We start from the raw sequence: 27,531 nt of genomic DNA on the forward strand, positions 1-27,531 counted from the left end.
GTAGAGAACGTTCTGGTTCAATTGAATAATGAAGTGTTACAAACAGTGCGCGAAAACAGGATGAAACTTGTCCCAATAGTAAAAACAATTATTTTGTGCGGCCGACAAAATATTCCATTAAGAGGACACAGGAATGATGGTGCGATTGACTTGGAAAGCGAAAATCAAAACGAAGGTAATTCCAAGGAGCTTCTTAAATATCGCGTTGATGCCGGTGATCAGATTCTGCATATTCATCTTAAAAATGCCCCCAAAAACTCTTCTCTAACAAGCAAAACAACGCAAAACGATCTCATAAACTGTTGTGGCACCATTATTGAAAAGAAAATTGTTGAAGAGGTTAACCAAAGTAAAACATCCCAGACGACTTCAGCTTCGTTAAACTGTAAGTAACATTTAATCGACTTTCCATTCCAGTCACCATTTCCTTTAGAATTAGAACTAACTGAAGACTTAGAACCTAAGAGTGACAATATTGTTGTGGTTTATTTAATTGTTTTTAATTCCATTGTTCTGTGTTATGATTATACTACTGTATTCATATGTTAATTGAGGGGTTGGTGCAAGAAAGGCACTTCTCTCAAATGCAAGTTTTGAGAAAATTGATGTTGGAAATTCAAACCGTAATAATGTTATGTATGCATGCCTTTACATTTTGGGTACCGGTACTCCTGACCTCTATGATTACAGTATTGAACTACAACTTTGTGATCATATGCATAACAGATCAGAGAACACAATAAAGCGTTTTACTCAAAAAGGGCACATCCTCTAAAATGCCCTTCTTGCACCCAGCCCCTCAATTATTATTAGCCCCCCCTATTATTAAATTCTAGATCCGCGCCTGTCCAACATCAACTCATACACTTTGCAAGTCAGTTATATGTGAAAGTTTTTCTAACTTTGGCTTCAGCTTTTAATGTTGAAGACATGGATTTGACCTTTTTACGGCTGATTAAGTTTTGAATTTCATTTATAAATATATTATTTTTTATTTTATTTTTTTTGTGATCTAACATTTGTGAAATAATTTATAGCCTTAATTTTACGAGAATTTTAAAAATAACAAAATTATGTGAAACCATAGAAAAAGTAATGACTCCTTCATAACGTGTAGAGCAGTCATGTCAACTGATGCCCATAGGAGCAAGCGCGCGCTTTAGGGCTCAGCAGAGCCTGAGGATGGCCAGCATTGATTCAATGGATAAAGGAAAGAGAACTTATTAAAACTGTATCCATGATTATTTTTAGATTTGTCTGAGAAGTATAAGTGCATTACAAGAATGAAAGTTTTAATTTTAATGCTCATTTTTCACACGTTTGTTTTTTTTTTATTCAAAAGGAATATTTTCTCAACTATTTTTTTTATAGAAAAGTGAAATTTTCAGATATAGGCCTATTTATTTAGTAGTCTTACAGGTAGTGACAAATGTTTTCGTAAATCTAATATACCGTAAATACATATTACTGAAGATAGTGTATTACAAATTTTGAAAATATTCGCATGGAAAATGTTTGTAAGGAAATGAATTAAAAAAGCAACTACTGTTACATCATAAGCATGTGTTGTAAAAATGTCAGTTCTATAGCTTCAGCAGATTTCGAGAAAATAATTTAATATTCTGATGATAGGAAGTTGCTCACCAATATCATCTTAAAAGCATAATGCGTTAAGAGTTTTGTTATGGAATATTAGTTACACTTAAAACATATAGATAATATCAAACAGAAATAAGTCATATAAAAATAATGACATAAAATTTCACGTTCCGTTTGAAGTTTGTGCACCACTGTTTTCTTAATCGAACAGGCTGCTTATTCCTCCTTCCATACCCAGCGCTTGATGCCCGCGCACGACGTCAAGGTCAGATGTAAAGCGTCCAAAATTAATACAAAAGATATGATTCAGTAAGCGGTAAACTTTTAAATCTGAACTTCTCGGGAACCATCAATGTCTCCTCACTCCTTAGAATAGGTGAGCGGACTAGGTCCTACTTCGAACTTGCATGATGGCTTGGAAGCAGCTACGAATGTGGTGCGATAGGCAGCAAACTAAATCGTAGACACGAGAAGAAATTTCATAGAAGCTCTATGTGAACAAGATTACGAATTATTTTAGCACTGAACATCCATTTTTAAACAGTATAGCATTACTTCTTGAGTTAGGTAAGAATTGTCTGATACAATAATTGTTATTTGGGAATTACATAGCCACACTACCCCATTCACATCTGACTGGGGTTCTGGCTGATATGTACATTATCAGACAGTACAATATCTCACTTGACGATTTGTGTATCAGATGAACAATAAAATTATTGTTTGCATACATATAAAGTCTGATTAGTGTAATATGTTACTAGTCGGCGATGTATACAATGGAGGGAGAAAGCAACTGGTCACCCTATCCCATTATCTCCTGACTTAGTTGCCTCATGAGTGTTATTTATGAGGTTCAAACCTGTCTTGAGACAGTTGACTATACAACAACGTCCTACTGATATCATGCATTATCGCCGTGATCATTCTTTGATTAATTTTTGGAAATAACACTATTGAGTTGCTGTAGGATATTGCACTGTCAAGCGTGTACGTATACTATATGAGAATGATGTCAAAGCAAGCGCATTTTTCTGACCTTGACGTCGTGCGCGGGCATCAAGCGCTAAGTATGGAAAGAGGAAGGGCTGTGTATATGAATAAGCAGCCTGTTGGATTAAGAAAACAGTGGTGCACAAACTTCAGACGGAACGTGAAATTTTATGTCGTTATTTTTATAGGGCTTCTTTCTGTTTGATATTATCTATATTGTTTGTAAAACAAAAGTACTAATACCAATTTCTTAATATTGCACTTGTGTTTTAATAGTACATTATGCAACGAGCCTATAATGAAGGTAATTTTCATACGAGCTTCTTAATTACCATTATAGGCGAGTTTCATACGACTTTTTATGCTCGACCATATTTCTAACTTGATATTATTAATTTTCTTTGTATCTGACCTTGGCCAATGTCCCGTATGTTGTGAGATGTGCGCAGACGCGAAAGTATTGATTTTTTCCGAGGAACAGATGTTCACATTGACCTTGCTAGGCCATAAGAACCTACAGAGATAACATTAAAATTAAATTAGACATTGAAAAACGAGATGACAAATTGAATTTATTTGAATATTATTTACAATTAACGCTCATTATTATAGTAACAGAACATAACCTTCTGCGACAGTATTGGATTTCCAGCCTCCGTGACATTTCGCTAATTCTCTTTCGATTGCATATCCGAGAATAATCGATACTTGCGGTTTTATAACGGTAGAAAGCTGACCTGTCATTGGCTGAACAGTTGTAACCTGAGTCGTCATTGGCTGAAAGACCTGACCTTTAATGAGTAGGTGTACTTTACATTAAATGTCTGCTACCATGTGTACAATTACTACATTTCGGCATGGTCGAGCATAAATGTTAATAACATAATAGAGAGTTAATAAGGAATATTCATATACATTCATAGTAGTACAAATATACTGTACTAAATGGATGAAACACATCATTCATAAAGAAAGTGATATCCCAAAGAAAAGAGATTGAGTATGACATGGTAAGTTGGAATTGATATTGATGGTACCTTTAGCCTTATAAAAGTAATCAATAAACCAATCAAAACAATATTACAGTACAAAGCAAAGTTACCTAGGTACTGTATATGTTTTAAATGTAACTAATATTACATAACAAAACTCTTATCGCATTATGCTTTTAAGGTGATATTGGTGAGCAACTTCCTGTCGTCAGAATATTAAATTATTTTCTCGAAATCTGCTGAAGCTATAGAGCTGACATTTTTACAACACATGGGCACGTATCGTTTGCTTGTGATGTAACAATAGTTGCTTTGTTAATTCATTTCCTTTCAAACAATTTCCATGCAAATATTTTCAAAATTTTCAATACACTATCTTCAGTAATACGTATTTACGGTATATTACATTTACGAAATCATTCTGTAAGGCTACTAAATAAATAGGCCTATATCTGAAAATTTCACTTTTATATAACAAAAGTTGAGAGAATATTTCTTTTGAATAAAAAAATCAAACTTGTGAAAAATGAGCATTAAAATTTAAACTTACATTCTTATAATGCAATTATACTTTCCAGACAAATCTAAAAATTAATATGGATACAGTTTTAATAAGTTCTCTTCCCTTTATCCATTGAGTCAGTGCTGGCCATCCCTGAATATAGCTCGATCTGTCTGTCTCTTTCCTTTCCGCTGTAAAGCGCCCAGGCTCTCCTGAGCTCTAAAGCGCGCGCTTGCTCCTATGGGCATCAATTGACATGACTGCTATAAGACAATACCAACAATGTTGCCCCAGGGGGGTTCTTCCTACACTGTTCTTATGAATCTTACATGTTATGTACTGTGAATTGACCACGAAACCCAGAACGAACATAATAATATACAATGTAAGTCTAATTTTGAATGAGAGAAAGCACAGTCAGAAGGATTGCCTTCAAGATTCGCACATCACACTAACTTGAAATAGAGCAAAGTTTAGGACTTTCTTCCGTAAGATCAACAGTAACAACAGGTATATATTATTTTAATGTACCGAAGTACATATGATATTTCCATGCAGATATTCTGCGTCATCATACGATGAAAGAGTAATGGAACGGAGAAAATTTCTCTCCGGCGCCGGGATTTGAACCCGGGTTTTCAGCTCTACGTGCTGATGCTTTATCCACTAAGCCACACCGGATACAACTCCGACGCCGGTTAGAATCGTCTCAGATTAAGCTCCAACTCTTGGGTTCCCTCTAGTGGCCGCCCTCTGCACTGCGTCATAGATGTCTATGAACGCAGGACCGAAGTCCACACATGTGCTGAGGTGCACTCGAGATGAGTGACTAGTTGACCAGGATCCGACGGAATGAGCGCCGTCTTAAATCACGAAGTGATCCCGGCGCCGGAGAGAATTTTTCTCCGTTCCATTACTCTTTCATAGTAACAACAGGGATGAAATTGTTTGTAAGGTAAAACTCACCGCACTCGCTGAGCGGCTTGTTGTTCTGCAGTAAGGTCTCGTGGTCACTTGACTTCTTGATCTTGTCCCATGAGATGCCTTGAGCGAAGCACAGCTCCTTGTTTTCGAGAATGGCCACACTGCCCGAATGTATCCTCTTCAAGGAGCGCAACCCCAGGGATTTCAGCGACGTCTTGACGATGTAGAGCGAGGCGAAGTATTCAGTCAGTGCTCTGCCCCCGATTATTTCCAGATTCCGGAAGTACGAAAGGTTCGTAAAGTCGGGATGGTCTCCCTGAATGTTCACATAACCCGTCACTTCCTTGAGCGTGCTGAACACCTCGAGGCGATCCGGGTGCATCTGCGGGTAACGCGGGCCGAAGCTGAAGTTATTGTACACTTGCTGGAACCCCCTGAACGACTGGTCGAGGATGGTGAGCGAGCCCTCGATGATGGTGCAGTCTCTGAAGCTGTCGATGTTGCCGGAGTGGATTTCGTTGACGCCGTCGCAAGTCTTGGGGCAGGGCCCGTCGCAAGGGACACACTCCCCATTTTCAGCCTTTTTCTTAGGAGGGCAGCTCCTCACACAAGCACCGTTGTCTTTCAGTAAATGTTCCGGGCACTTTTTAACGCACGTGGCTCCATACGCGTATTTTCCATGAGGATTCGCTTCCCAAGAATACGTCGTTGGATTGTACCTCTGCATGGCAGGACACTCCTGGGTACATACGCCATCATCGTAGAAGTTTCGGCAAGCCTGAAACAGAGCAATCATATCTCCAATTAGGAAGAAACACCTTGCTATGGACAAACACAAAAATGAGAAGCCTTTCACATGAGAATTATTTTGGCAGTTTCTATTTTGTAGGAAATGTTGCTGTATTTGAGTATTATTAAACTTCGTCCTCCAAAAGCGGTACTAACGCCTCGCGGAGTAATATGAAGATGGCATCGTTGTCTCTGGGCTTTCATCATTGCCTTCTTCTGTGTCTGACTCCAGGGGCCCGCCTCGCAATGTTAAATTATAAATTAACAATCTACAAACCCGAAGTAATCGATTACATATGCTTGTAAACTTTATTACAGGAATGCAATCGTATTAATTTTTAATGTTTGACAAGCTTTACAAAAAACAGCTAAAGAAATTTACAAACGATGTCAGGCCTATGTATTACGGAATGTCGCCAACTATAGTTTACGAAAAATCACAACGGAACAGATATAAAGTTGCCTGACATAATTAGAAACATTAAATACAGATGTTTGAGGTGGGTAGGGCATGTAGCACGTATGGGTGAATCCAGAAATGCATGTAGAGTGTTAGTTGGGAGGCCGTAGGGAAAAAGACCTTTGGGAAGGCCGAGACGTTGGTGGGACGATAATATTAAAATAGATTTGAGGGAGGTGGGATATGATGGTAGAGACTGAATTAATCTTGCTCAGGATAGGGATCGATTGTGGGCTTATGTGAGGGCGGCAACGAACCTCCAGGTTCTTTAAAAGCAGTAAGTAAGTAGAATGAATGATTTTGATGTTTTCAGTCAATGACATAACATCTCGTATATAAGTTGTGAACCTTTATATTACATATTTATTCTGGGTATTAACGTTTTCGTCGTACCAAACGACATCATCAGATACATGTTTGAATTACAATTTACAGAGCAATCATATCTCCAATTAGGAAGAAACACCTTGCTATGGACAAACACATGGAGTGAAAAAAATGAGAAGCCTTTGACATGAGAATTATTTTGGCAGTTTTTATTTTATATTATTATGATGAACCGAAGTACATATGATATTTCCGTGCAGATATTCTGCGTCATCATAATGATGAAAGATGAGTGGAACGGAGAAAAATTCTCTCCGGCACCGGAGTTTGAACCCGGGATTTCAGCTCTACGTGCTGACGCTTTATCCACTAAGCCACACCGGATTCTCATCCCGATGTCGGATCGAATCCTCTCAGTTTAAGTTTCATCTCTTGGGTTCCCTCTAGTGGCCTAACCTCATGCACTGCGTCATAGACGTATGACAGTGGCACAATGCCCACACCTGTGCAGAGTGCACTCGTTAAGAGTGACTAAGTGGCCGGGAAATGTTGCTGTGTTAGAGTATTATTAAACTGCGTCCTCCAAAAGCGGTACTAACGCCTCGAGGAGTAATATGAAGATGGCATCGTTGTCTCTGGGCTTTCATCATTGCCTTCTTCCATGTCTGACTCCAGGGGTCCGCCTCGCAATGTTAAATTAATTATAAATTAACAATTTACAAACCAGAAGTAATCGATTACATATGAAGACATTATTACAAAAACAACCCTTGTTAAAATTGCTATTTTTCAGGAGAACAATAAAAATAAATAGAACAACACATGTCAGCTGTTTCTGTACAACTGGTGTTTATCCTTGTGGCTATTGCAACTGACATGAGTCGTTTTTGGAGTCTATAAACATTTGAAATAGTAGCAAATATGTCCTTAATTCAATCTCATTAATAATGACCAGGGCTGTTTTTGTAATAATGTCTTCCTATGTTTGTAAACTTTATTACAGGAATCCAATCATATTAATTTTTAATGTTTGACAAGCTTTACTAAAAACAGCTGAAGAAATTTACAAACGGTATCAGGCCTATGTATTGCGGAATGTCGCCAACTACAGTTTACGAAAAATCACAACGGAACAGAGGTAAAGTTATACAAATCTGGCTTTCAGGTAGTAGCTCCCTGTAAAGCAGGTTTGAATAATTTCAAGGAAAAATTGTTCCGGGGCCGGGTATCGATCCCGGGACCCTTCGCTTAGTGCGCCAACGCTCTTCGTGACGGTGTCGTGTATAGTTCCTGGGGTAGCTCAATCGGAAGAGCGTTCGCGCGCTAAGCGAAGGGTCCCGGGATCGATACCCGGCCCCGGAACAATTTTTCCTTGAAAGTATTCAGAGGTAAAGTTGCCTGACACAATTAGAAACATTAAATCCAGATGTTTGAGATGAGTAGGGCACGTATGGGTGAATCCAGAAATGCATATAGAGTGTTATTTGGGAGGCCGAAGGGGAAGAAAGACCTTTGGGAAGGCCGAGACGTAGGTGGGACGATAATAGTAGATTGTAAAGTAGTCTGTATAGCTCTACTGATGAATTGTTTATGATTATAAATTGAATTAACCTACTTGATATGAACTGTACAAATTTGCATCGCTTAATGAGAGTATACTTGTAAATTGAATTAATCTGCTTACTTTGTATTGTATATGTTTGCATAGTTTTGGTTGATGAATTGTATAAATGCTTTAAATTGAATAGTAATCTGTATAGCTCTATTGATGAATTGTTTGTATTTGTAATTTGAAGTAATTTGCATGATTTGTATTATCAACTTCTGTATATCACAACTGATTGAATTGTTTATGCCTTAAATTTAATTAACTTACTTGTTTCGTATTATATGTTATAGCTCAACTAATGAATAATCGTTTGGGTTTGTAAATTTAATAATCTGATTGGCTATGTATTGCATATTTTTAGTAGAGCCATCGATGTAGCTCAGTCGGCAGACTCGCTGGGCTGCTGATCCGGAGCTGTGCTCAGGCTTGGGTTGAATCCCCCGTTTGGTCTCATTGAATGGTTTCTTTCGAGGTTTTCCCCAGCCGTGGGACTGAAACCGGATGGTCTGTGGCGAGTCCTCGGCCTCACTTCATTTCACCCCCTTTGGTCTGATTACATGGTTGGGTTTTCCCGAGGTTTTCCCCAACCATAAGACAAATGCCGGGTAATCTTTTGGCGAATCCTCGGGCCTCACCTCATCTCACTACATCTCGCCAAAATATTTAAAAAAATTGTAGAAAATTGTAAATGAAATTGTAGAAAATTACAAAATGGTAAAACTGTAAAAATTTTAAAATATTGTAAAAATTATAATTGTAATATTGTAAAATTTTGACTTGTTCCACATCTTAAAGCTTCATTGCCAATGTAAGATCTATGGAATACAATAAATGAAATGGAATGAAAATATATATTAAAATAGATTTGAGGGAGGTGGGATATGATGGTAGAGACTGAATTAATCTTGCTCAGGATAGGGATCGATTGTAAGCTTATGTGAAGGCGGCAACGAATCCGGGTTTCTTAAAAGCCGTAAGTAAGCAGTTAAACCTCAAAGACAAATACCAGCAAGAGTAGGCCTAAATTATATATAGATCATGTGCAACAACAGTGTTCTATTCAGTGCAATAAAATAAATGTAACGTGGCAAATCTTCCTTTTTTTTCCTGAGAAAAACGTGGCAACCCTAACATACAGACAGATTATTTAGTCCTGACAGCTCAGCGACGCGAAAGAGGGGAAGTAATAGGAGAAGTGGGGAGAGTTCCGGAGTAGAGATAAGGGCGAGTGGTCGGTAAAGGAATGCAGTACAGCTTAATTGTACTGGAAACATACCGCTCTACCGCACGCATGGCATCCGATAGCTCCGAAGGCAAGCAAGTGAATGACCCAAATACGCTTTGGTGTAACTAAATGGACTCGCCTGACACCAGGCGCAGATCGCCGGCGACTGTCAGGACTAAACAATCGTACTGTATTTGTACATGCATACAGAGAGAGAGAGAAAGCGAGAGAGATAGAAAGAGAGACGGAGAGACAGAAAGAGCGAGAGAGACGGAGAGACAGAAAGAGAGGGAGACGGAGAGACAGAAAGAGCGAGAGAGAGACGGAGAGACAGAAAGAGCGAGAGAGAGACGGAGAGACAGAAAGAGCGAGAGAGAGATACGGAGAGACAGAAAGAGCGAGAGAGAGACGGAGAGACAGAAAGACAGAAAGAGCGAGAGAGACGGAGAGATAGAGACAGAAAGAGTGAGAGAGACGGAGAGACAGAAAGAGCGAGAGAGAGAGACGGAGAGACAGAAAGAGCGAGAGAGAGACGGAGAGACAGAAAGAGCGAGAGAGAGACGGAGAGACAGAAAGAGAGAGAAACGGAGAGACAGAAAGAGCGAGAGAGAGACGGAGAGACAGAAAGAGCGAGAGAGAGACGGAGAGACAGAAAGAGAGAGAAACGGAGAGACAGAAAGAGCGAGAGAGAGACGGAGAGACAGAAAGAGCGAGAGAGACGGGGAGACAGAAAGAGCGAGAGAGAGACGGAGAGACAGAAAGAGCGAGAGAGAGCGAGAGAGAGACGGAGAGACAGAGAGACAGAAAGAGCGGGAGAGAGACGGAGAGACAGAGACAGAAAGAGCGAGAGAGAGACGGAGAGACAGAAAGAGCGAGAGAGAGACGGAGAGACGGAAAGAGCGAGAGAGACGGAGAGACAGAAAGAGCGAGAGATAGATAGATAGATAGATAGATAGATAGATAGATAGATAGATAGATAGATAGATAGATAGATAGATAGATAGATAGATAGATAGATAGATAGATAGATAGATACATACATACATACATACATTCATACATAGAGCACGACTCACCAGGCAGTCGCTCTGCTTGGGCCCCGTGCAGCCTCCAGCACAGAAGAGGTGACAACATTCCCGAGGATTGGGGCCGAAGCACCGGCCTTGCCAACACTGTGGGCTGCAGTTGATCTTGGAGAACCTCTGACAGTTCTCGGGGCCTTCACCCCAGCAGCCACTCTTGCAGCTGTTGTGGCAGGGTGAACAGGTTCTCTCGGGCATCGTGAAGTTGTACACATACACGTACTTGGCTTCTGCCCCCGTGATGATCTCGTCCCAGTTGATGGTTTTGATGTGACACAGGTTGTAGTTGTTGAACAAACCCACACTTCCAGTCAGGATATCTGCGGAAAAGCAAACACGAGTAACAATGAAATTCAATTTTTACATTACATCTTCTGTGGTTTCTCCTTATGAGCCCAGGGCAGGTAGTGTATTTGTGGGCATAAAATGCTGTACAGCAAGTTTTCTCAGAGCACTTAAGATTTTTCTTACAAATTTTTAATCACTGTTCCTTTACAATCACATCAGGTCACTAAATATTATTCTGAAAAATCACATTTTGGAGCACGACAGATTGCAAAGCGCCCACCATCGGTCCGAGCGAGCACGTGGTAAACACTACTCGTAAATTTGTGGTTACTATGCGTTCATGAAGCGCAATTTATAAATCCTTTAACCCAATGGTTCCCAACCTTTTTTACTGAACGCTCACGATATCGCAACACACTTATTTGATTTTATTAATAGTTCCTAGCTCTGGTCATTAGACATTTATGTTTAATTCTTTTCCCTGTTGCATCCCACAAAAGCACTCTATTTAGTCCCCTTCCACTCGGTATATTTTCTAGACATGGGTAACGTATTATTTGAAAGACAATTCATTAGGCTTATACACCGTGTACTTAAAAGAATATAGCAGTTTATAGTCGTTACATTGTCACTCAGATGAGGCGTAGAAAGTTGTTTGTGGGCTCAAATGAAAGAGGAAGGAAGACAATTTTAGTTGTATGCATGCGCAGATAGCTTTCCTTTGTTTTGTTTCCTTGGCAGCGATAATAACAAAATGGCGACTCCTCAACAGAAAGCATTTTTGTGTTTTGAAGTTTGAGAGTTGTAAATCGGTTATAACAGTTCAATGTGCGTTTCGTAGGCAGTTTAATCGTGATCCCCCAAATGCCAACAACATCCGTCGATGGCATAACCAGTTGGCAACGAGACTCCCCAAAACTTAATGTGTTTTGTGCTCTTTCCCAACGAAAGATTTATGGACCATTTTTTGTCGTTGAAGCAACCGTAACTGGAATTACGTATCTGGATATACACCAAGAATGGCTCTTTCCTCAACTGCAGGATGAACCAAATAATTCCATTTGGCATCATCTTGTACGAGATTGGTTGAATGTTGATGTCACTGACCGCTGGATTGGTCGCCATGCACCCCATGACAGGGATTATCTCCAATGGCTTCCAAAATCACCGGATCTCACTCCAAGCGATTTTTTCCTTTGGGGTTTTGTAAAGAACCAAGTCTACGTGCCTCCACTGCCTGCTAACCCGCCCTAGTTGAGAAACAGGATTCGAGAAGCTATTGCTGCCATCACTCGGGACATGCTGAATAAAGTATGGGATGAATTAACCTACAGGATAGATGTGTTTCGTGTAACAAACGGGACTCACATTGAAGACTTACGAACTTATAATGTGAACTGCAGATGTTACTCTTTCATTTAACATGAGTTTTGTTATTGTCATAGTTAGTTAAAGTATCATTAATAGTACATTATGCAACGAGCCTATAATGGTAGTAATTAAGACGCGAGAATGTTTATGAAACGAGCGCAAGCGAGTTTCATACTTTTTATACGAGCGTCTTAATTACTATTATAGGCAAGTTTCATACGACTTTTTATGCTCGACCATACTTATAACTTGAAATTATTCATAAGTATTCATGTTATTGTTATGTGAGTGCAATAGCCTACGTCATAAATTGTGAGATGTGCGCAGACGCGAAAGTATTGATTTTTTCCGGGAAACGAATGTCGACGACCTTGATATAATCTAGAGAGTAAGATAAATATTAGTCTTGATATAACCTTGAAAGTGAATTCGACATTGAAAAACCAGATGACAAATTGAATTTATTTCAATATTATTTACAATTAACGCTAATTATTATAGTACCAGAACGTAACCTTCTGCGACAGTATTGGATTTCCAGCCTCCGTGACGTTTCGATATTTGTCTCTCGATTGCATATCCGAGAATAATCGAAAACCTGAACTTTAATGAATAGGTGTACTTTAATGACATGCATTAAAGGTCTGCTACCAGGTGTATAATTACTACATTTCGGTATGGTCGAGCATAAACACCTTTAAAATCGTTATATGCTTTTATGTACACACTGTATTATAATTATATCCTGAGGAGGAAATTCTCTTGGACCATCATTTGAATTAATCACAGCGAGGGCTGCTGTTGCATGTCTATTCGACGTATCGGGTTCAAATTTAATGTTCTGAAAATTCAAAATTAAAACAATACAAGGCCTAAGAAAGAAGATGGAGATAATCGTAAATTGTGTTGATCTATACTCCGTTTCTGGAATCTGTAGAGCATAAGAACCGAAACAAGTCCTTTGCGCCAAGTGGTGAGTGAAGGGGACTTTTCCAATGACTGCTCTGGAGGAAAGCATTGATTGAAGACAAACGTCTAAAATGCCGCCCCTACCTATCACGCGCATCTTACCCCTTAGCGACCGTGAGCCGATGCAACCCCCAATACACTCCCGCACTGATAGTCTCCGCCCATTCGCTTGTCGTAGGCTCTACCCAAATGCGTCTACATGGATAAATATATAATAGGATGCGAAACTGCGGTCAGCACCATCTGGCGGCGGGGGGCTGAAATAAGATAATCAGCGCCCAACGTCGTAGGTGGTGAACATTACAACTACGTGTTGGGTACATTACCCAGAGTTCTCTATTTATCCAGACGTATTCGAGATTTTGCTCGAGGAGACAAGATGGCAGACAGAAACTTGTTAATAAGTGAACATAAAGTGATACTACGTGTGTGTATAAACAGTGATGTTTATGGACGTTGTAAAAATAGTGTTGTTGAATGTATTGTAAAAGTAATATAATAAATTGAACTATCTAAGTAGTTCTTGCAGACTTTTCCATTGCGCTGTACAATAAATATCCAAAGAATACAATCCCAATTACCTAACCTTTGCTTTATTTTTTTTTCTCTGTCTGGTTATATTTTAATTAGGTAGTGTAAAATAGATCGTATCTTTTATCTTCCTGTTGGCTCCGATAAGAATTTTCAGTAGAAGATGCTGTGAGGAATAAAAATGTAAATGTTTTATTTTAAATTGGGCTAGTTTTGAATATCGATGAGGGTGGGAGGGAATACTTTCTGCACAGTTTAACATTTTCGTCACCAGGCGCGATGCTAAATTCATGGAGTAATTAGTTACTCTTTTCGCTACTTGCTGCGCTGCTAGATGTAATAACGCCCTTCCTCCCAACAGGTGGCAGCAAGATCAATTTCTACAACAGCGCCTCTAGTATGTGTTACGAGAAACTCAATAAGTTTCGCATCCTATTATGTATTCATCCATGGCGTCTATTTACTCTACAGATTCCAAAAACGGAGTGTAGAGTCGTAAGTGTAACGCACCTCTGAGCGCAGGCATCTCGAGGTAGTTCATCTTGGAGAGGGTGACGAGCAGGGCGAAGTCCTTATCGTAGACGTTCAGTTTGAAGAGGGTTCGACCGCGGATGATCTGCAGGCGGGGCAGGACGATGCGGGGCACGTCCACGTGCGAAATGAGGACGTAGCCCGTGACCTCACGGATGTACTGCAGGAAACTGAGGTCCTGGTTCTCGTCCTTGAGCCACGTGAGCTCCAGGTTGCCGTCCACATACGTGCAGTTGGTGTACCGGTCCCGCAGATTACGGTAATGGTGGTCCCGGTTCGAGGGCACCGACATCCGCCCGTTCGTACCGATGCAGACTGCAAACACACAAACAAGAGGTATAATTAGAACACCATCCGTATTGTCTTGTAGTAGAGTACAGATTTGATAATTCCATGAACAGCTAAGACGTAAGTACCTACCACACTAAAGACAATCCCAATAAGAAATAAGTTATCATTATTATGACGATGGGAAAATTTTGTCGAATATTCTTTTGAGAAGATTAACTCCATATGTAGATGAAATTATTGGGGATCATCAGTGTGGTTTTAGGCGTAATAGATCAACTATTGACCAGATATTTTGTATCCGACAGATAATGGAGAAAAAATGTGAGTATAAGGGTACAGTGCATCAGTTATTCATAGATTTCAAAAAGGCATAGGTCTATGACTCGGTTAAGAGATAAATTTTATATGATATTCTTATTGAATTTGGTATTCCCAAGAAACTAGTTCGATTAATTAAAATGTGTCTCATTCAAACGTATAGCAGAGTTAGTATACGTCAGTTTCTGTCAGATGCGTTTCCAATCCACTGTGGGCTAAAGCAATGAGATGCACTATCACCTTTACTTTTTAATTTTGCTCTAGAGTATGTCATTAGGAAAGTCTAGGATAACACAGAGGGTTTGGAATTGAGCGGGTTACATCAGATGCTTGTCTATGCGGATGACGTGAATATGTTAGGAGAAAATCCACAAATGATTAGGGAAAACACGGGAATTTTACTGGAAGCAAGTAAAGAGATAGGTTTGGAAGTAAATGCCGAAAAGAAAAAGTATTTGATTATGTCTCGTGACGAGAATATTGTACGAAATGGAAATATAAAAATTGTAAATTTATCTTTTGAAGAGGTGGAGAAGTTCAAATATCTTGGAGCAACAGTAACAAATATAAATGATACTCGGGAGGAAATTTTTTTATTTTTATTTTAGTAGGTTATTTTACGACGCTTTATCAACAGCTTAGGTTATTTAGCGTCTGAATGAGGTGAAAGTGATAATGCCGGTGAAATGAGTCCGGGGTCCAGCACCGAAAGTTACCCAGCATTTGCTCCTATTGGGTTGAGGGAAAATCCCGGAAAAAACCTCAACCAGGTAACTTGCCCCAACCGGGAATCGAACCCGGGCCACCTGGTTTCGCGGCCAGACGCGCTGACCGTTACTCCACAGGTGTGGACGGGAGGAAATTAAACACAGAATAAATATGGGAAATGCCTGTTATTATTCGGTTGAGAACCTTTTATCATCCAGTCTGCTGTCGAAAAATCTGAAAGTTAGAATTTATAAAACAGTTATATTACCGGTTGTTCTTTATGGTTGTGAAACTTGGACTCTCACTTTGAGAGAGGAACATAGGTTAAGTATGTTTGAGAATAAGGTGCTTAGGAAAATATTTGGAGCTAAGAGGGATGAAGTTACAGAGAATGGAGAAAGTTACACAACACAGAACTGCACGCATTGTATTCTTCACCTGACATAATTAGAAACAGACGTTTGAGATGGGCAGGACATGTAGCACGTATAAGCGAATCCAGAAATGCATATAGATTGTTAGTTGGGAGGCCGGAGGGAAAAAGACCTTTAGGGAGACCGAGACGTAGATGGGAGGATAATATTAAAATGGATCTGAGAGAGGTGGGATATGATGATAGAGAATGGATTAATCTTGCTCAGGATAGAGACCAATGGCGGGCTTATGTGAGGGCAGCAGTGAACCTCCGGGTTCCTTAAAAGCCAGTAAGTAAGTATTATGACGATGGGAGGAGTAACAGTAGGAGGAAGAAGGATAAAGTGCATAAGATTTGCTGATGATATGGCGTTGTTAGTATTTTTATTTGAAATATGGTATGAGGGTAACAACAAATCAGACCAGCTACATTTTAAATGTGTATCATCGATTGACTCGAAGAAGAAGAAGAAGCGACAAGAAATGAGAATAATGCAATGCAATATTAAGACTATTACCAATCTTTCTGAAGCGACGAGGGCGCAGTTATGAAGTTGCATTGTTAGATGCAACTACATGATAACGCTGCAATTATTATGCTTGTCTCCACAAATCGCGGCTCTGAACATCTTTGTTAGCATCATTACTTGCGAAAGCCAAACTACTGCGAAATAACTCCAACAGCACTTCGTGAGCCGGTGCACGAACAACGCCGTGACAGTGTTTTGTCTGCGATAACAAAGAGCTGAACAGATGTAACATCCTCCTCGCGTCATACGAGAACAAGCTCCGCTACGAGGCCCTACTGTCCTTACAATTACAAAACGTCAAGATAAGGATAAAGAGTCTTCCTTTTTTAAGCTATTTACACATTCCTCCGCACGGCAGTTTCTCATACATCCACATCAGACAAATTAGTTTTTGTTGCTGTGCGGTGATAATAGTGAAGACCTTTTCATGTAGCGGCGTGACCACTCGTCACGACCAAATCTCGAGGCCCCATGGCGCTCATTGTACAGCGGTGTCAAATTTCCGATGTCGTTTTGTTTATTACACTGACAACTGTTAATAGTCTGCAGATACTGGTTTGGTGCATTCTCTAACGGCGTCTTTCAACTCAAACGGTTCTTCTGTATAATTGAACAAAATAAAGAGGCCGTATTGAGGAAATACGGGATGAGAAAACCGAATTAGCCTATTTCGACAGTACGATCCTCAGAGGTTATTTGTTCATCAGTCATCAATAGGGGACGGATTTCTAGTTGCGTATCTATTTTGTTTGGTACGTCCTGTTATTCGGTTATCTCTACGCTTCATGTACAGGGACATCATTTTATTTTTACTAACATTTTTAATATTAACCTGGCTATAACTTTAGAGAACCGGAAACACCGTTCACTACCCCCCTTCCACGAATGAAGTTCGATGATACTGGCGTAAAACACAAACAAATCACTTTACTAGGTATAGGAGGGAAGAAAAGTACTTCATCCATTTACGTAAACTAGGAAATATCGCGATTTTGAGTTGGATAATTTTCATTAGGTTTTTGTTTAATCAAAATGCAGTACTGTATTAACAATGAGTGTTTTTACTCACGAACTGAGCTGTCCATGTGGGCGTATTCATTATGCAGTGTATATTATACTGTCTACAGCACATTAGCGTACAATGTAGAGAATGAAGTTAAATTGAAAAATAATCATAATATGGATATTTAAACACATGTTTGAAAATGGTGGCCGTTCATTTCGATACAGGCTTCAGTTCTTTTGTGCATATTATCGAACTATAGACTATTGCATCTAATTCCAATTGTCAGTTTCGTCCTTCGTACTTCGTACTAGTAACTCATGTTGAAATAATTCTGTACCTACTCTATAAAAGAGTTCTGATACCTTACGTACTGTAAATTCAATCTTCACTTCTGCCCGACCCTCACAGATAAAATTACTCAGACATGCTATCTACTGTCCGTCCAAGTGGTTATGCTGCAGGATCGTAGAAAGGGGGGAAATCACATGACAGTTAATTACTTAACGAGGCCCTTTTATTTAAGTTATTTTAAACAGTTGTATAATATTACGTAAAGTCCAATTCCTAACAGAAATTAATGTTTTCAGAAAAGAGCTAAGACAGCCCAGCTTTTACAGAGGGGCGTGCAGAAGCAGGTGGGGGAAATCGGGATGCGACGTAGGCAAACGGACAGTACCTGTGCAAAAATATGGTTCAATATTGAAAGCTCTTTCGTCACTGGAAAACGCGAACATATTTCTGGAACGTACTATACTAACTCAGTGCTGTTTACTATATGCGGCCTTGATTCTGTCTGGAGGACAGTTGGAACTTAGTTAGTAGAAGGGGTGGGAGTGAAGTACATTCAAAAACTCAGGTACAATAAAAATTAAAGTAAAAATGAAATGATTTCTCTGTACAAAGGATCTCTCTATTAAAATACTATAGGACTTAAAACGCCTAAATAACCATAAACTCCTATAAATGCCTAAAAACTTGGTTTGTGTCTAAAAAGCGCCTTACTAGGCATGGGCCTGTATTTCCTAATAAGGTTAATAATAAATGTCCAGCAATTATATTTGCAGCTAATCGTACTGCTAATGTCCCGGGTCGGATTATGTTTCTAATTGTTTCAGTACATACTATAAATGGTATTAGAATTGGGGGAGTTCCTTGTGGTACAAGGTGCGCAAATATGTATTGAGTAGTATTAATCCAACCATATAATATAAAACTAACTCAGAGGGGTAGTGCTAATGATATGTTAATACTATATAGCTTGTTCTAGTATTTTGCATATCGTCGTTGTTCCTGCAATAACTCCTATGTGACATATTTATCGATTTTCAGATTTTTGCTCTATTAAATAACTTAAATAATGATAGGGGAGACTCGGTTAATACTGCAATATTAAGAAGTAAGTATTTTTATCAAAATGTTTATTGAACAATATTATCAAGGTAAGTATACATGGACGAAACCTTTCATTACCAAATGAGATAAAGAGACCTATTAAAATGCAAATATATTTAGTTGTACATACATTACAGTTGAAAAAGAACAACTCGGGTAATTTCGCAAAAGTGCAGATAAATCCGAAATAGGACTTGGCTAATTCCGCAGTAGTAAATAATCATGAAATGTATTATGAAAGTAACATAAAAGAAACAATTTATATGTAACAATGCTCACTTTCTTCACAGCTATGTAGCAAAACACGAAAAATAGCCAACTTTCGATGTTTCACTGTATTGTAGACAGAGGTGTCGACCAATATCCTTGATTTTTTTCTATTGCACTGCAGAGGACATGCCTCCTGCTGACAGCCTCTCAAAACTTACGTTCATGCTATTGTAAAGCCGCAGTAAAATCATATATGCACTACTGCGGAATTACCCATGCACTACTGCGGAATTAGCCGAGTTTCCCCTACAGCAAATAATAAAATCTCCTATATGTAATTATACGTCTTTGTTTCGAAAATGTAAGAATTCACAGTCTCCTATGTACGGCTGCCATAGGATGAATAAATGTGTTTTTCCTTCCTCCTGAAAGATTTTATATTTTGCACATAGGAGTTATTGCAGGAACAACGACGATATATTTGAAATAAAAATACCGGCATCGTACTAAAAATGTAAAATTGTCCCCCCCCCCAAAAAAATGCTCATACTTATCTGGCAAGGTCGCTCCATACTGGTGTTAGAAGGAGAGGGAAGAAAATTTTACCTAATTTCCTGGAACCGAAGTTTGTTTCGAAAAGTCCATCTAGCATAAAAGGGATGATAGGTTGTGCAGCTCAGACGAGAGCTTACCTTAGGAAAACCATGGAAAAACCTTAAGCAGGATAATTCAGATGGTGTTTTGTTGTGTTTACTTGTTATTTGCCATGTTGCTCTGATTTTGTTATCTGAAGACATAACGAGAGTCGTTTTGAGACTGGTGTTGATATTACAGCTCCAGTAAAAGTACAATTTCTTCCTTAATAGAAATTAAAATATAGTCGCGACGCTGTTATTCCCGGCGTGACTCCTCCTCTTTCCTTACGTCTTAGGAAGTGGAGGCTCTATAAAGTCTAGGTACGTAGTATCGTTCGCTATTTTTGTTCTTTCGTTGCCGAGCTACCAGACGAGGAATCTATTTGCCGCACCGTTACACATTATCATGTCGTAGCTCCTATGGTGATAAATCAAACGCACTGTAATTCAGCAAATAATTGAGCGGCAAATAACGTCCTCGTGTGCTTTCTGCGAACGCCAACGAAAGAGCCAAAATGGCGGGCGATTATATTAAGTATTTATCGAGCCTTAGGAAATGAATGTCATCATCAGCGAATCACAAGACGCACACGCTTAAATGTACCCGACCTGCAACGCGATTGGCTGCCGGAAATAAGAGCGACGGGACCTAACTCCATAAATACTATATACACTTCTTTATTCTTCTCGAAGTATCATATATTAAAATAATAATAATAATAATAATAATAATAATAATAATAATAATAATAATAATAATAATGTTCGGATTTAAACTAAATGTGTGTACCGACAGTGGAAAAACAAAACTACTTTGTAATACGAAATGCAGTCGTAAAAATATTAAATTCGCTCAAGCGACATCTACTAGCATTCAGGTTTTCTCATTTTATGCCAGTGAGGTCAGAGTTCTTGCAGAGCCTTAGGTTATGGGAAATATGGTCTCTGTTACTTCCAAGTTTCGTAAGACTCTGAAACTGCACGCAATAATGTACCAAGTCCACCATGCAAGGGTTCAGGTGACCTTGATCTTGCGTGATATCATCTTGGTATCAAGCATACAGCACATGCACCGGAAACGGGGTGGGAGTAAGGAGTCTACGCCATATTGCGCGGTTTCTTAACGACTTTTCAACTGAGCGTTTCACAAATATATAAAACTAAATAATAATAAAAAAAAACTAAAATCTTAGAAATTTAAAAATTCTACAAATTGATTTTAGATTTCAAGATGCCTCCGTTAAGAGAAAGATAAAGATAAAACATCAGTGGCGTAGCATAAAATTTTGAGCAGGGGAAGCTAACTCAAATTGTCTTCCATGTACATCCATATGAGAAAACGTACTGCAAACATATAGTCTTAAAATAAATAGTAATCAATGTCAAGTCAGCAGTCGAAGATTGATTGGAACCTCGTAAGTAACACCAATAAGGCATCACCTCAAATGGTACGTAGTAAATTATGATTTCATGGTTTACACATATCTCTAACAAATAGACACGTATACGTATAATTTAACACTAGCTCACTCTCTGTCATATTTAGAGAAATCACAATATTAACGGTCAATAAATACAGTTAGTAATTACGTAAGTATGCGTCTGTCTTGGTTGTGTCCTTCATTGATAGCAAGGGAGTTGGTCGTTTGTTTTTAAATTACACTTTTGTTCATAAGTCAGTCTTGATAATGGAATTGTCCTAAAAATTCAAGTAAATTAGTGCCAGCAACTGTTATTTCACTCATTATTTATTATATCAGCCACAATGGACACAACACTTCAACTAAACACAAGTCACGAAAGGGATAACTCGGAAACTAAATTCTTTTCAATGTTAAAGCTAGCTTCTTGCGAGCCTTGCGACACTAGCTCACTCTCTGTCATATTTAGAGAAATCACAATATTAACGGTCAATAAATACAGTTAGTAATTATGTAAGTATGCGTCTGTCTTGGTTGTGTCCTTCATTGATAGCAAGGGAGTTGGTCGTTTGTTTTTAAATTACACTTTTGTTCATAAGTCAGTCTTGATAATTGAATTGTCCTAAAAATTCAAGTAAATTAGTGCCAGCAACTGTTATTTCACTCATTATTTATTATATCAGCAACAATGGACACAACACTTCAACTAAACACAAGTCACGAAAGGGATAACTCGGAAACTAAATTCTTTTCAATGTTAAAGCTAGCTTCTTGCGAGCCTTGCGACACTAGCTCACTCTCTGTCATATTTAGAGAAATCACAATATTAACGGTCAATAAATACAGTTAGTAATTATGTAAGTATGCGTCTGTCTTGGTTGTGTCCTTCATTGATAGCAAGGGAGTTGGTCGTTTGTCTTTAAATTACACTTTTGTTCATAAGTCAGTCTTGATAATGGAATTGTCCTAAAAATTCAAGTAAATTAGTGCCAGCAACTGTTATTTCACTCATTATTTATTATATATGCCACAATGGACACAACACTTCAACTAAACACAAGTCACGAAAGGGATAACTCGGAAACTAAATTCTTTTCAATGTTAAAGCTAGCTTCTTGCGAGCCTTGCGACACTAGCTCACTCTCTGTCATATTTAGAGAAATCACAATATTAACGGTCAATAAATACAGTTAGTAATTATGTAAGTATGCGTCTGTCTTGGTTGTGTCCTTCATTGATAGCAAGGGAGTTGGTCGTTTGTTTTTAAATTACACTTTTGTTCATAAGTCAGTCTTGATAATTGAATTGTCCTAAAAATTCAAGTAAATTAGTGCCAGCAACTGTTATTTCACTCATTATTTATTATATCAGCCACAATGGACACAACACTTCAACTAAACACAAGTCACGAAAGGGATAACTCGGAAACTAAATTCTTTTCAATGTTAAAGCTAGCTTCTTGCGAGCCTTGCGACACTAGCTCACTCTCTGTCATATTTAGAGAAATCACAATATTAACGGTCAATAAATACAGTTAGTAATTATGTAAGTATGCGTCTGTCTTGGTTGTGTCCTTCATTGATAGCAAGGGAGTTGGTCGTTTGTCTTTAAATTACACTTTTGTTCATAAGTCAGTCTTGATAATGGAATTGTCCTAAAAATTCAAGTAAATTAGTGCCAGCAACTGTTATTTCACTCATTATTTATTATATCAGCCACAATGGACACAACACTTCAACTAAACACAAGTCACGAAAGGGATAACTCGGAAACTAAATTCTTTTCAATGTTAAAGCTAGCTTCTTGCGAGCCTTGCGACACTAGCTCACTCTCTGTCATATTTAGAGAAATCACAATATTAACGGTCAATAAATACAGTTAGTAATTATGTAAGTATGCGTCTGTCTTGGTTGTGTCCTTCATTGATAGCAAGGGAGTTGGTCGTTTGTCTTTAAATTACACTTTTGTTCATAAGTCAGTCTTGATAATGGAATTGTCCTAAAAATTCAAGTAAATTAGTGCCAGCAACTGTTATTTCACTCATTATTTATTATATCAGCCACAATGGACACAACACTTCAACTAAACACAAGTCACGAAAGGGATAACTCGGAAACTAAATTCTTTTCAATGTTAAAGCTAGCTTCTTGCGAGCCTTGCGACACTAGCTCACTCTCTGTCATATTTAGAGAAATCACAATATTAACGGTCAATAAATACAGTTAGTAATTATGTAAGTATGCGTCTGTCTTGGTTGTGTCCTTCATTGATAGCAAGGGAGTTGGTCGTTTGTCTTTAAATTACACTTTTGTTCATAAGTCAGTCTTGATAATGGAATTGTCCTAAAAATTCAAGTAAATTAGTGCCAGCAACTGTTATTTCACTCATTATTTATTATATATGCCACAATGGACACAACACTTCAACTAAACACAAGTCACGAAAGGGATAACTCGGAAACTAAATTCTTTTCAATGTTACAACTAGCTTCTTGCGAGCCTTGCGACCAGGGTAGTTTTGTTAGAAAGAGACGGAAAATTTGCGGGGTGGGTTACACAGAAGAATGAGAGGATTGGAAGCTGGTGTGTGCAGGCTTCATGTTTACTGCTGCATCACAAATCATCCTGAGCTGCCGCATCACAATATTTAACGCCTAATATATATTGTATTAAAATAAATAAATTATTTTTGTTCATAAACTGCAGGTTTGTTATTAAATTATTATTAACTGGGGAAGCTGAGCTTTTTAGCTTACACTGACGCTACGCCACTGTAAAACATATAGGAGAAAACCCAGAAAACGGAGAAATGACAACAAGTTCAAGAAACAGAAAACATAAACAAATTAGAAAGGAAGAAAGAAAGTAAAAAGAAACAGAAAGAGTGACACAATAAATATGAAGAGGAAGCGAGGATCAGTGTTCTGCTGGATTTTTCAAATAATGTACAATGTACAGACAGGCAGAAAATCACGATCAGGAGTCTTTTTTTTAATTGAAAGATATATTTTTATTCATTTATTTATTAAAACAGAAACCAAATAAACAGTTTGTAAAACTAAAAAAGTGTATTTCGCGTCTAGTTGTTACCAATGAAGTTAGCTATCGCGTTTGAGTGGCGGGAACATATTGTAGCTTGTTCAGATTTCTCCCGTCACAGACGTTTCGCTCGTAGTCATCAATCAATTCCAACTGCGAGCGGAAAATGACGGCCAAACACACCGATAAGTTACACTGCACTGATATTGTAACTAATGTTATTTCTTGTAACCATAGTGAATAAACAGTTTCGTTTATTTATTTACATTTTACTGCCTCAATACCAAAATATGACCCGATCGTAACTTTTGGGACACTCTGCACATAATCTAGGAGATAATATAAGAAAAAATAGTTTTTAGATGGCATTGGAATGAATCTAGTGGGCTGTGATCGGAAACGTAAACGCCAAAGTTGAAACTTGGCCAACTCTCCGTTCCCGATCCCGGGCTCCGGCAAGCTTTTCGTTAATTGTGAATGCTCACATTTAAATGTACACATTTTAACAATTTTACGGTTTTCGTTCCGATTCTCGTTTCCGGTTTATTGTGAACCAGCCTTTACTCCACAGGTGTGGACTATAATTTATATATATATATATATATATATATATATATATATATATATATATATATATATATATATATATATAGACTGTGTTTATATAGACTATTTCTAGTAACGAGATCGTTAAGTTGGCAACTCAGCTTAGCATAGAAAAGTGGAGTGAAAAGCCAAACAGTTTGATGGGATAAACGAACATGCAATCAAAATGAGGCAGAAACTGGTGCACAGTGTAATTTATCACAACGTGGAAGCTGATGCATTAGTCACGTCCCTTGTGTCAAAATCTGCTACACATCCACAACTCGCGCACGCTTCGAGCCCGAGAATGGGAATTTATTTTCTTCCAAACATGACACCCGTCCTGAGTCGAACACGTAACTATCTAGAAATGAATGACCCGGACGCGTCGGCAGGTGTGAAGCAGAGCCACTTGTCACGGGCCGTCACGATCTGCATGCTCGCTCCGCGGGCACCGCGCACCCGGTGCAAGTAGACCACTCACTACTCACTGCTACGGAAACAATGTAGTCACTTATCAAGGGGGAACAGACAACGCGTCTAATACAAGCAATTAAGCGAACACCTCCATGGATGGGTACTGAATCTCGTGCGCGCCGCATCTATATTTCAATAGAAATAGATCGATTGATACACAGACAGATGGATATAGACTTATCTACCGACAGATATATGATGAATAGGTAGTTATACAAGGATGGATGTAGGTGGGTATATAGAGTCCTCCGCATATAATGCCATGAGACCAACAAAAACGTTGCATACGACAGAGCGCCTTTCGTACGAGCTGAAGTTTAGGGGCGTTTGTCGGGAGTTGCAAGCGTTCAGTTCACCACAGTCTCTTGTGAGCTACTGAAGAGATTAATCACTCGTGTGTAATGTAGTGCATGCCGTGATGAGATTATATAGTAAAGGTGGAGGATTGCGCACGCATCGAGGCGGCAGCCGAGGCGCGTGACGTCAACTTGATTACAAATAGTAGTCTGACCTCATAAACCAGTATGGACAGTACTTGTGAAAATAATATTTTATGTGAAGTCAGGGGTTATTTTCAAGTTGTCGCTATTGTAATCTTTATTATTATTATTATTATTATTATTATTATTATTATTATAATTATTATTATTAATTAGGAACATAAAATCCAGACGTTTGAGATGGGCAGGACCTGTAGCACGTACGGGCGAATCCAGAAATGCATATAGAGCGTTAGTTGGAAGGCCGGAGGGAAAACGACCTTTGGGGAGGCCGAGACGTAGGTGGGAAGATAATATTAAAATGGGTTTGAGGGAGATGGGATATGATGGTAGAGACTGGATTAATCTTGCTCAGGATAGGGACCAATGGCAGGCTTATGTGAGGGCGGCAATGAACCTCCGGGTTCCTTAAAAGCCAGTAAGTAAGTAAGTAAGTATTATTATTATTATTATTATTATTATTATTATTATTATATTGCGTTAACATTTGGAGGTTTCGTTCTGTTATGCAACGGCATCTTCATCAGCATGACTAATTTTATTATTGCGCTGTGTATGGATGTAGGCCTAATAATTATTAATATTATCAAAGGACCAGAGGCTCTGACATGAGATATTTTTGTTTCCCAACTGATAAAATGCTGAATGCGAAATGGGAATGTTTTTGCAAAACGAAGAATTTCGAAATCGAGTAGATCCTTTCACAGATTCATCATCATAATTAGAGAGAATAAAAGATGGTTATTATTGTTATTACTTACTTACTTAAAAATGGCTTTTAAGGAACCCGCAGATTCATTGCCGCCCTTACATAAGCCCGCCATCGGTCCCTATCCTGTGCAAGATTAATCCAGTCTCTATCATCATATCCCTCCTCCCTCAAATCCATTTTAATATTATCCTCCCATTATGGATTCGTAACAAGCTGTTTTTTGAGGCGATGGATTATTAGCCCTTCGCCCAACCCCCAAGCTGGAGGACCACCCCGTATCGGCTGTCCACGACTGCTTATTCAGTATATTCGCAGCTACCCTCCATATCTGGAGGCCGTCTCTATCCGAAAGCTGAGGACGCGCCATGCCGTGATGATAGGGACCCACAATACAGGGTATTATTATTATCATTATTTTTATTATTATTAGTATTATTATTATTATTATTATTATAATTAGTCTATTATTATATTGTCATATTGTAATTATGTTTTGTGCTGAACCGTTATTGGCCTCTGGCTGTTGTACAGCACAATAAATAATAATAAACAAACACATAAATAAAATAAAATAAATTACTCATCTTATTCTTATTCTTATCATTATATTGATTATATTATTATCATTATTATTATTTATTATTATTATTTCATTATTATCATTATCGTAATCATCATTAAGCTATAGGTATCATTTATTACCATTTATTAATTGTTTAAGAATGGCGTAGGAGCATATTGTAGGGAGTTTTTGTAGTTTTAAGTAATGCAAAAAGTGAAAGAAAATATCCGACAAATCATTTCGAACATTCCGCAAGAAGAAATAAGTCGAGTGTTTCAGAACAATCTTCAGAGACGACAAAAATGCATTGAGGCAGCAGGACACATCTCTTGTGACACAGGTAAGATGCACTTGTATTCATTTTTAAGTTGTTTATAAACATTCTCCCCCCCCCCAAACAGATTTTAGAAACTAAAGTCACTACCATAAAAACGGCTGCCGATTTCGCAGCAACTGTGAGAGGCGTAGGTAGGCTATAACAGAAAATGCCGCTGAGCTTGCGGTGTGAGGAAAACGTCATATTATATGAAGAATCTTTTA

General features: G+C 38.5%; 1 protein-coding gene across 5 annotated transcripts in view; it reads right to left on the reverse strand.

Moving 5' to 3' along the window:
- Positions 1–27,531, reverse strand: part of Egfr (epidermal growth factor receptor) — a 526,694-nt gene that overhangs the window by 42,348 nt on the left and 456,815 nt on the right. For all 5 annotated transcript variants that reach the window (XM_069833346.1, XM_069833364.1, XM_069833326.1 and 2 more), the window contains 3 exons: positions 14,172–14,507; positions 10,497–10,822; positions 5,053–5,788 (listed from right to left, as the gene is read on the reverse strand). In XM_069833346.1, coding sequence (XP_069689447.1) covers positions 5,053–5,788; positions 10,497–10,822; positions 14,172–14,507 — 1,398 coding nt within the window. The remainder of the gene's footprint in view (positions 1–5,052; positions 5,789–10,496; positions 10,823–14,171; positions 14,508–27,531) is intronic.

Source organism: Periplaneta americana, chromosome 1 (assembly GCF_040183065.1).
Source record: "Periplaneta americana isolate PAMFEO1 chromosome 1, P.americana_PAMFEO1_priV1, whole genome shotgun sequence".
Classification (NCBI taxonomy): domain Eukaryota; kingdom Metazoa; phylum Arthropoda; class Insecta; order Blattodea; family Blattidae; genus Periplaneta; species Periplaneta americana.